The sequence below is a fragment of the Trichoderma evansii genome (genome assembly GCF_050947405.1).
Source record: "Trichoderma evansii strain SZMC 28006 chromosome Unknown GGI43scaffold_12, whole genome shotgun sequence".
In the NCBI taxonomy this organism is placed as follows: domain Eukaryota; kingdom Fungi; phylum Ascomycota; class Sordariomycetes; order Hypocreales; family Hypocreaceae; genus Trichoderma; species Trichoderma evansii.
Window position 1 is genome coordinate 52,468 of NW_028145194.1, and position 9,840 is coordinate 62,307.

Below are 9,840 nucleotides of genomic sequence, written 5' to 3' on the forward strand. Positions count from 1 at the left end.
TATGCCATTTCAGAGATTAGAATGAAATTTTACTTATCGTACTTGAATAGATGAAACCATTTGGGATTCTTTTACCACAGCTGCTGTTGAGCCAAAATGTATATAACCTTTGTAATAAATGGTTTTGACAGCGAACTAAGCGGCGATTTTGCTAGCAGCAGATGTACTTTAAAGGTACTTTGAAGCTAGGTATATCTGCTAATATCTAGGCAGTCTATGTACTTTGTGTCTAAATCACCATAACGTACTCTTTAGAAAAACTGACATGCGCCGTGCTATATTCACAGCATCACAAAGCGAGTGCATAATTTTTTTCTTTGCCGTTTTCTTTGCGTGCACCTGCCCTCCGCCCACATCTCGACGAATAAAACAACATAAGGAAAAGAAAAAAGAAGAAAAAGAGGAAAAAGGGATTAATACAAGATAAATATGTCTGACAGCGATGACGAACCCATGTAAATATACATCTTTTTCTTCTTCCCTTCCTCCCCGGGGTATCGTCTCAAAGCTGACCCTAAAACACCACACCAGCACTCTTTCAGCCCACGCCTTGGCTGCATTGAAATCTTTCGAAGCCGAAAAAGACGAGCATCAGGCCAAATTCCAGAGGCTGAAGGCTGAGGCAGAGAGCAATGCCCTTTTGTCTATTGATGCTTTTTCAGAAGATTGGAATGAGTCTCAGTTTTGGGTACGTTGAAAGCTCTCTCTCCCTCCAGATGTTATCTTTTTACATGAGCATCTTACGTCTACTTCCGGGAAAGAGGGAGAGGGCATTCATTTTATGCCATTACATTCTTTACCTGAGGGATGAAGTGTAATATTTGGTTCTTTTAAATAACACTGTTTATTCTCAACTTTTGAGCATCACAAGGCTAACACTGAAACGTCCCTAAACTGCAGTATTCAGATGACACCGCAAATAAGCTGGCAACAGAGCTGCTCAGAGATGCCACAAGTGACATGACAATCGGCGTTGTCTCAGCCCCGAGTGTTTTCGTTGCACTCAAGAATATCCTGGTAAGCAAATTATACATAACATCACACATCCTAGAATTTAAGCCTAGAAACATTAAAAGTCTCATAATCACTTGAAAGAGAGAAAAAGACTGACACGAACATTTCTAATTCTAGAGAGATCGAAGTGACGACGAAAAGCCAAAGTTGGTCCTTCTGGAGCACGACAACCGGTTTGGCGTCTTTTCCGAATTTTACTTCTATGACTTTCAGCAACCAGTTAGACTGCCAGGTATGAACTGCTAACCTCCCCGTATAGCATCCTGTATCTTTGAATGGTATATACCCAAGACTTGTTAAACTTATAATAACCTGAATGTGCACACAGCTCATCTAAAGGGGTCTATTGACAGAATCATTTGTGATCCTCCGTTCCTGAGCGAAGATTGCCAGACCAAAGGTATACCATTCTTACCCCTTAGCAACTCAGCGCGTCTCCTTAGAATTCTGTAAACTAACAGTACCCATCTCCATAGCCGCATTGACTGTACGCTGGCTCCTCAAGCCGAGCAACGCCGGGACGCTACCTAAGCTCATTGTCTGCACTGGGGAGCGAATGGAGGATCTGATCGTTAAGCTCTACAAGGCACTGGGAATAAAGACAACTGCTTTTGAGCCCAAACATACAAGAGGTCTCAGCAACGAATTCTACTGCTACGCCAATTTTGAGTGCCCAGCTTGGAACTGGCGATAAGGCGAGGATGGTGTGGAAAATATCTAAAAAAAAATATCGTTTCGACATAGACTGGTGCACGCGTATTCGAGGTGATTAAAATGAGTAGTCCCGATAGGACGAATGCCGTATTGACTTTGCCTCATATCTCGATTGATGGACGGGCTGCCATCAGTTTGCTTCATCGTATAAGACTTCATTATTCATCCCATGCCCCAAGACGGTAGGCATCGTGTAATGCATTATTTGATATATTATACAAAAATGCTCAGCTTAAGCGAGTGATCGAATTATATAGAACAACAAATATGCCTGGGCCCCAAGCACATCTGATACCTTGGCCAGCTCTACCTTGTGATCGTTGAATTTGAACCACTGATATTGTTAGTCGAAAAGAAGATACTCAGAAAATAAAATGAGAGATATTGGCCATACCTGATCTCCAACGCGGCAATATGACACATAGTGTCCTGTCTCAATCTCTCCAACATGAACAACGACGCTCAAAAGGTCATATGTGCATGATCTCTCCAATTCCATATTCTCGCGACTGTCACGACTGCGGGCACGATTGGTGTATGGAAGCATATTTAGCTGTAGTGGGAACCGGACGGTGTTGTCAATCTTAGAAGCAGATCGGTCGTGTTTCCCCTGTTTCATTTCGAATCTCTGTCATGTTGTATTAATACCCGAATCCAGTCTTTTGACCCTCTCATCCACCAAAGAATAAACAACTTACTTTTAGCTGGATAGACAGAACGTTTGGTAGGCGTTTAATGTTAGTATATCTTCGTGCCTGCTGTATTGATGCGCAGCTGTGACATCTGTACTCGCACTTGTCCGACTTGACATATTCTTCGTCCAAGCAATCGTTCAGTGTCAGTGCAGGCAGCTTCTGTCCCGTCTTCTTGGCTCGCCTCTGTGCTAAAGTGTCAACACCCAGACTGAGATCTAGGAACGATTGGACAGCGTGGGTCTGGCCGCCGCAATTCTGACACGCTGTGGTTGTTTGCATTTTGCCGTAGAATGTTTGATGGATAATGCAACTGCATGTGTGTTCACTCCCACTCTGTGGCTTTTTGCCGTCGCCGTTTCGCTCGTGTAGTTCTTCAGCTAGAAATTGGAAAAACTCATGGGCATCCTGCTCTTTAGTTGTCACGAGGTTCTCAAAAGCTTTCTTCTCCGAAATCCAGAATCCAGAGAGGATGCTAGCCGCTGTATAACCATTAGTGCTTTCTAGAGCATAGAAATCCTGGAACATGTCATCCATAGCGCAGCTCAGGCAGTATGGGATGCTACAGTCGCTGCTCTGATGTCCGTCGCTGAGATAAAAGTTGCGCAGGAGGGGATTGTGGAGGAAGCTCTGAAGCACGACGTTCTGGTAGCAGGTTGCCCCTGCATTGTAGATGCCACGAAGTCCACTGGCCCGGCACGATGCAGCGACTGTATTGGCTGAGATGAGTCGAGGATCTTCTTTACCCGAGTCCGCAAATAGTTCGTCGTGCTTTCGTTTTCGGTTCGCTGGGATAATGTATTAGGTAAAGAAATATTATCAATTGAGAGTTATGTAGAGGGAGTAAAAGAAGCGAAGAGAGAGAGAGAAGGGCTTTGTTAAACGATGTGAGCTCAACATGCACGTACTTGAAAATGTTCCAGTGCCTATCTTTCGCACTCTGAGTTCCTCAAACGTAGGGTCCCAAACAAAGTCATCGCATATTTGACAGTAGAGCGAGCCGTTGCGAGAATCAACGTCTGTACTTGTAAGTAAATAAACAAAAACGCAATGGCAGTATCAAGGCAGCCACAGCGAAAGCCGTCACATACAGAATCGATGTCGTTTCTCGGTCCCATGGTCTAGTCGATCGGCTTCCTCCACCGTAACGGGACATTGTAGGCATAGATAATTCGAGGTGAGCGAGGTAACGGGTCGGCCTTCTGGGTTCGTTGATGTCTGGGGAATAATAGGGCTTGTATCGAAGATTCCTCGAAGTATCATCTTATAATGCGCTATAGAGCTGTTCATGACCTCTTGGCTCTGCGAAAGAAGGAGTTGGACATGCTCTGGAAGGAAGTCAGCATAGATTCTCGTTGATTTATTGGGCACATTACACGCACCGCAGCCGAATACTGGATTGCCCGGCGAGGGAGATTTGATCTTGGCATTTTTGGGCGATGCGGGCGTCGCTGGTCGAGCGGACATGGCGACTGTGTGGGAATGGATATGATAGGATCTCTGCTCTCGCTCTCTGTTCGACGCGCCAATCGAAGCAGGCTGGAATACCGTCGGTAAAAGGCTGAATAGTCGAGGATCTCTGCGCCCTATGTAGATTATCGTGGAGTATAATCCTAAAGTAATAGTATCAATTGCTGGATTAAGGTGGCTGAGAAGCCTGCTGGGAAGAAAAAGGGTATCAGTGCAGATAAAGACGTAATAATCCAAGACTGGATCCGGGGTCGCACGCGCTGTGCCTTGGGAAGTGCCGCTGTAGCGTATCCGCAGATCGCATAGCGTGCGCTATAATAGAGTGCGTGCCTTGCCTTAGTAGCTTGCTTTATAATTCGCTAGCAGCCAATAACATGGTGCGCATTAGCACTTTTTCGGAGCATTTTTCATAGAGGCATAGGTGCTTGGATGAAGATTTTGAATAGATAAGAGTATACGAATGTATATCATGTCTAAATGTACGGATATCCAGCATGTAGTAGTGGTAGCAGTACTACTATCAAGAATTTACGCCAATATCAGGTGGTTCGCCGTCCCCAGCGCTACCCCGGCCTAGTAAATCCGCCTTTGTCATCATGCTTAGGTACATCAGCGTGCTAATACTAGCGGTAGATGGGCCGCCGCGCAGCCTTATCTTGGAAATTCTCATCAAGCCCATAATTTTTCCTTATAAGTCAATTCAAGTTCTTTCAAATCTCACATAAGAAACAATGCCTCAAGACTCTACCCAAAGCCAACAGGCCTCCTTCTCGGCTCTCTACCTCCAGAGGGTCACGCAAGAGCTCTCAGAGGACCTGGATAAGATTCGCAACGCCGACGACTTCAAGGTCGAATCCGTCCCGTTTCTTGTCCACGCGCTGCAGCAGGGCGCCCAGCAATTCTCTGCCTCGCAACAGAATGCGGTTCTCAAGACCTCTGAGAGCCGCCAGGGCTGAATTGGAAGCGCAAGAGTAACTTTTTGCTGCTGCTCTTATACACACTCTCTCATCATGGTAAATTTCTCTGCAAGACGCTATCTTATCGGCGATAAGCTTTCATTCGCAACTAACGCTTGGATGCAAGATACCCTATCGAGCCGGAAAAGGCTCACCCATCCATTCATCGCATAGCGTGTCTTATGTGCTTGGACAGCACGGAACAATATCAGGAGCATCGGTTATTGGCTATTGGATCTTGTATTTAAAACATGATGTATAATGACTCTTTACATGTGCTACACATTAGGTTTTCGACATAATACTCTTTAGAAGAGAAATTACGCTAGGGAAAATACAGGGAAAACTAAAGCCGTCATAAATTGTATCTTTGGGATATAATATCAGATTTAGATCGTCATGTTTGTGATTGAAAGTCTAGGACGATGCTTCGTCATCATATTCATTACACCCCTGCTTCTCCTGTCATAAAACTATCTACTGTATCTAAAAACGAACGTGTGGTATCATCAAGGCCAAAAGTATCCGATTCGCCTCCAAGTATTGTATGAAAGGGTATCTATAATTAATAAAAAAAAGCCGTCGCATCAATGTCGTATAGAATGAAAAAATTTGCTTTTTGAAGCACTGCGAATTTGGGGTCGGGTTGATCAACCAAAAATACGCATCGTTTCAGTACCGAAAACGGGTATTGCGTCTCGGTACTATGTCGTGTTGAGCATCAACACCGTGATCGCCGAGTAGGATCGAAATCTCCCTCGAAAAAGAGAAACGATAAAATTAGGCATAGGCCGGCGCTCGAGACTTGTGCTCCTTACGAACAGCCCATCCCTTGAGCGCCAAAACGAGAAGCTCCCAAGCCATAAACAAGCCCGTTGCGCCCAACACCATAGTGTACAGAGGCATGGCATCGATCTTGTAATGAAGCATGCCCTTGACGGTATCGGCGCTCTGTTCCAGTTAGCTTCTGTTTATACATGTGTATAAAAGGCTAGAAAAAAAACCACCACTTACACTGTACATGAAAATAATGCCACCGGCAATGAGGCCAAACGCTGCTAGAAGCTCAGTTGGGGGTCGCGATGGGTGAATCGACTTGGGCGGCTTCAGCCACATAATGACATATGTGAGCATTCTGGCACATGCAGCGCCAAACAGCAAATCGCCCCACTGCTTGTGAACCATAGTTCCCGTCCCTGTTGTTTGAGTGTGTCCGCCCATCATGATACCGAGGAAGAGGATGATTAGAGCCGGAAGGGGATTGCTGGAGAACTCATATGTCGCTGGAGGCTCAAGGGCTGCGCGCTCCTCGTCGGAAGGTTCCACTTGGCCGGGGAGTGTCACCATGGTGTTTAGCAGGTCTCTCATTCGCGTGGATTCAATAAGCAAGCCGGCCTATGGCAATATTAGTAAATAAGACCGTCCAAGGGAGGCAAAAATAGTCGTTTTTGGGTGAGACTTACCGAACCACCTCCAAGGAAAAGGACGGTGATGGAGAGATGCTCCAAATCACTGGGCCTCCAGACGCCATCTTGGCTGCCCAGGTGCTCCAAGAAGATGTTAGTAGCGCCGTAGAAGGCAATCAGACCGCTCTCAAAGAATTCCGCAGACGGAACCCAGCGCTGGCCAGCTCTCCTCTGTCGACGCAGATTCCACGACCAGCCAGATTCGTAGAAGCTTCCCGCCCAGCGACCCAGAGTAAGAAGACCCATCCAGAAGAAGATTCCTCCCTTGATCCAGTGAGCAAGTCCGCCGAAAATCGCGGGGCCCTCCTAAAAAGAAAAAGTCAGCTAATTTATTCTTGCATATCAATTTTTTTTTTTCAATAATAGAATAAAAAGGGTAAAACGCACAAAAAGTCGTCCATAGGTGGCGATACCAGTGGTATAAGCGATGAAGCCAAAGGGCAGGATGATGCGATCCACAACCTTGTATCCAAAATCGATGTACTTCCAGACCTTGGAAGACAACACCTTAATTGCCATCAAAGTCGTCTTGCTCTGCGGTTTCACCTCAGGCATGGGCATAATTGGGCCGTCGAAATCATCCTCCTCCTCCTCGTCCAATTCCTTGTTAAAAGTGGACATGGGCTGGTTCTCATGGTCGCCGAGTGTTGAGAAGGAGTTGCTGCGAAGAGACTCGGTAGTCGGCTCAGAGCCCTGGCCGCTGTCGTTTGACAGGCGATCGCCGTAGTAGTTGCTTCTAGCTTCCGGGGCGTCCGTGGGAAGTGGGATAAAAGAGCGGCGCTCTTCGGCTAGCTCGCTGTCAGAGCCCTTGAAGGCCCCGCCGACACACCGGAGCAGGCTCACCACGACCTGCGCTGAGATGACCCAGGTGATGATCCAGCCAATGCGGTGGTGAGCGTTATTGGGGAACAGATCCGGCGTTGAAGCGTTGTAAATGGTTCCCAGGATTAGGCCCAGCGCATTCGTGCCCAGGAAGACAAACTGCGAGGGCAGAACATAGCGAGACTTGGCCAGCGATAGGAAGACGGCTTTTTTAAGGTCTTGTTAGCACAAACTCTGCTTTTTTGACTGCTCTACAAGCTGGGGAAAGCAAGATATGACATACCAACTGGAAGGAAAATCACCCAAGCCAGTGTCATGAGTACGATGTGAGCAAGCATGAGCTGGCGATACTCCGGATGAGCAAAGTAGGTGGGAGGGTATTCTGTGTCGTCCGGCGGAGCATCCTCCATCTCCATCTCACCTCCATGACGGCGGCCATTGGCAGCTATCACAGGGAGCGCAAAGCTCAAGCCAAGCACCGCAATGCCGGCGAGTCTACTGCCGAATGCAGCTGATTTCATGGGGAGAAGCTGGCTATATAGCTCGTCTCTCTCAAAAGGATATTAAGAGTAATAGGATCTAGGACTGAGAGATAGAGAGTCGTTTAAACGGCAGCGCCGTGGTGTGAGCTCTACAATCAACCGGCAATAAAGCTCTGCGCGCGCAGAGGCTTCGGGAATGACAATCAAGGAGTATAGACAGAATACATATATGGACAACTCACTCAGCGCCCAGAGTGAGATATGGCTTCGACAGGAGATGAAATATGCAAACTACTGCGAACAAAAGGAGACCATATACAAGAAAGACTTCAGCTTCATCTACGAGTGTCATAGGCGGGTGGGTGGCTGGCTTTAAAAAGAATACAAGACGGCAGCTTGTACAAAGCCGCTCCATCCCGCCGCCAGCGGGATCTGAGCGGCATTGATCTCGGGCTGTGGTTGACAATCGTCATGGCGGCCGTTCAAGGTCGAGTTACCTCGTTTGTGGGCTGTTGCTGTTGCTTGGAAGATGAGGTCGAGCTCCGAGGCTTCCGAGCCTCGCGCCTTGCGTGTACTGCTACATGTGTGTAGATGCGGTCAGGTAGTGTACCCAGGCCTGCCAAGAGAGGTAGTAGTGAGAAGCAGCAAGGCTCAAGTGGGCAAGACAAGAAAAAAAAAAAAAGAGACCTCTCCACTAATGGATGCGCCGGGTGGGGGCTTTGTTTCCTCTTCGAGCGGTTTCGGGACGGCTGATGATTGATGGACTGCCGGGTCGCGCTTAAAGAGACATCCCATCCAGCTGTGTGTGTAAGTCCGAGGGTGTAAGTGGTTGGGTCGGCCTGCCTTGCTAGCTACTACGAGATATCAGCTGTGAGTCAGTCCGGCTACTTGCTGGTAGCTATTACTGATCTGCTGCCTAGGGAGCTTTAGTCCATCACATGTCTCTCCCTTGCAGCGACCGGCTGCTGGCTATTGGGCGCTGGAAGCTGAATGTGCCAAACAGAGCTTGAGAGCTGCGGAAATAGGCAATGGCGGCGGCACCAGCTCACACGCAGTGCGATGACGCACTGTTTCCTGGAGAACCCTGGCGCGATGTGCGGCGGTCCGGCTGTCTGACTGCAAGCGACTGCTACCACCACCAACCAGGCTATGATATTTGGGCATCGATTTTAGCAGCGGTACTGTAGTAGTACCCAGCAGCAGCCTGCAGCCTTGCTAGCGATAATACGAGTATCCAAGCCGGCCCGGCTCCTGCTGGGTATTGCCCACGGAGTTTTTCTGGCTTCGTCGTTATTACGGAGCCGACCCGCCTTGAATAGCCATGCAGGATCATGCAGCGCATCGCGATGCGCTTCATCGACATGTACAAGTACTCGCATAGCCAAGGCCGAACCCTGAGGTTTTTGCATCCTAGCCTTCTGAATGCCGTTATCTCGGCTACCATACCCAACCGACGTTATGGCATTGCGAGCCATATGAGCGCGCACTGAGGCGTATAGAAGTTGTCGCAACTGCACGCGTGTAAGTGAAGCCTTGGCCTTAGCTAATACGCAATACGCAAAATGTGTAAGTCCAAGTATCCATCCTGCGGTGAGTATGTATCCAATACTTGATGCGTCTCCCAACTAAGAAAACTCCATCTCCACAACCATGGCCTTTTTTTGCTCTCTTTTCTTCTTTTCTTCTTCTCTTTTATTCCATCGCAGCTTCGTCGCCGGTGATTCCGGAGCAGAAATCGGACAACGGAGCGCGACCATCGGCTGAGTCCCCACCAAACGACGTGACGAAATGGCTGGAAAGCTGCGAGCTCCCCACTTCAAGTTCCTTGGCGCGCTGGGATCCGTGATTGATTTGCTGCAGGTGGGCTTGGTTTGTTAAAGAGAGAAGAAAAAATTAAGAAGAATTTGCGACCCTGGCTACCCACATCGGGTCATATGACGGTATTGCATTATTTATTTATTTATCTTGTATCTTGTATCTTGTATACGTGTATGCGAGTCGCGCAACTCCTCCTCTTTCCGCTGCTGTTGCTACTGTAGATCTCCTAGCCTTCTCTACTCTCTCCTGGTGTTTATCCCGCTGGCCGAGCATCGGAAGAGAAAAGAAACTTGTATAGAATTTAGGGCCTACCTTAGATAATATCTCAGTTAAGTAAGAAATCTATTTCTTTGGCCTACTCTACTATACTGCGGGCGAGAAAAACGGGTTGCGCCCAGATGCTAGT

At 47.7% G+C, this 9,840-nt stretch overlaps 4 protein-coding genes across 4 annotated transcripts; 2 read left to right on the top strand and 2 right to left on the bottom strand.

Moving 5' to 3' along the window:
* The first annotated feature begins 286 nt into the window (after positions 1 to 286).
* GGI43DRAFT_66321 (protein-lysine N-methyltransferase) lies at positions 287 to 2,069 on the top strand. The gene is made up of 6 exons (XM_083210126.1): positions 287 to 455; positions 532 to 688; positions 901 to 1,017; positions 1,132 to 1,246; positions 1,343 to 1,414; positions 1,491 to 2,069. Exons 1-6 carry the CDS (start codon positions 430 to 432, stop codon positions 1,706 to 1,708), a joined length of 705 nt encoding a protein of 234 aa, XP_083059697.1. The 5' UTR covers positions 287 to 429; the 3' UTR covers positions 1,709 to 2,069.
* GGI43DRAFT_66340 (uncharacterized protein) lies at positions 1,859 to 4,118 on the bottom strand. Its single transcript, XM_083210127.1, has 6 exons — positions 3,803 to 4,118; positions 3,512 to 3,748; positions 3,329 to 3,439; positions 2,427 to 3,208; positions 2,123 to 2,356; positions 1,859 to 2,062 (listed from the first exon to the last, which is right to left on the bottom strand). Exons 1-6 carry the CDS (start codon positions 3,885 to 3,887, stop codon positions 1,961 to 1,963), a joined length of 1,551 nt encoding a protein of 516 aa, XP_083059698.1. The 5' UTR covers positions 3,888 to 4,118; the 3' UTR covers positions 1,859 to 1,960.
* A 431-nt stretch (positions 4,119 to 4,549) lies between these two features.
* GGI43DRAFT_66388 (ribosome-assembly protein 3-domain-containing protein) lies at positions 4,550 to 4,911 on the top strand. Its single transcript, XM_083210128.1, has one exon. It carries the CDS (start codon positions 4,622 to 4,624, stop codon positions 4,844 to 4,846), a length of 225 nt encoding a protein of 74 aa, XP_083059699.1. The 5' UTR covers positions 4,550 to 4,621; the 3' UTR covers positions 4,847 to 4,911.
* A 715-nt stretch (positions 4,912 to 5,626) lies between these two features.
* On the bottom strand, positions 5,627 to 7,655 carry GGI43DRAFT_384427 (Ytp1 family protein; the record flags this gene model as incomplete). The annotated part of the gene is made up of 5 exons (XM_083203521.1): positions 5,627 to 5,797; positions 5,861 to 6,241; positions 6,310 to 6,618; positions 6,700 to 7,340; positions 7,418 to 7,655. The coding sequence occupies 5 exons, from the start codon at positions 7,653 to 7,655 to the stop codon at positions 5,627 to 5,629; spliced, it is 1,740 nt and encodes a 579-aa protein (XP_083059700.1).
* Positions 7,656 to 9,840: the final 2,185 nt, after the last annotated feature.

What these genes read in the sequence shown, in the direction of transcription:
- GGI43DRAFT_66321 (XM_083210126.1), top strand. Translation starts at nt 430, where the DNA reads ATGTCTGACAGCGATGACGAACCCAT. An exon ending in TTGCACTCAAGAATATCCTG is followed by an intron (nt 1,018 to 1,131) that starts GTAAGCAAATTA and finishes TTCTAATTCTAG; the next exon opens with AGAGATCGAAGTGACGACGA. An exon ending in GCAACCAGTTAGACTGCCAG is followed by an intron (nt 1,247 to 1,342) that starts GTATGAACTGCT and finishes ATGTGCACACAG; the next exon opens with CTCATCTAAAGGGGTCTATT.
- GGI43DRAFT_66340 (XM_083210127.1), bottom strand. Translation starts at nt 3,887, where the DNA reads ATGTCCGCTCGACCAGCGACGCCCGCATCGCCCAAAAATGCCAAGATC. An exon ending in CAATCCAGTATTCGGCTGCG is followed by an intron (nt 3,749 to 3,802) that starts GTGCGTGTAATG and finishes ACTTCCTTCCAG; the next exon opens with AGCATGTCCAACTCCTTCTT. An exon ending in TTCTGTCTATCCAGCTAAAA is followed by an intron (nt 2,357 to 2,426) that starts GTAAGTTGTTTA and finishes ACAACATGACAG; the next exon opens with AGATTCGAAATGAAACAGGG.
- GGI43DRAFT_66388 (XM_083210128.1), top strand. Translation starts at nt 4,622, where the DNA reads ATGCCTCAAGACTCTACCCAAAGCCAACAGGCCTCCTTCTCGGCTCTC.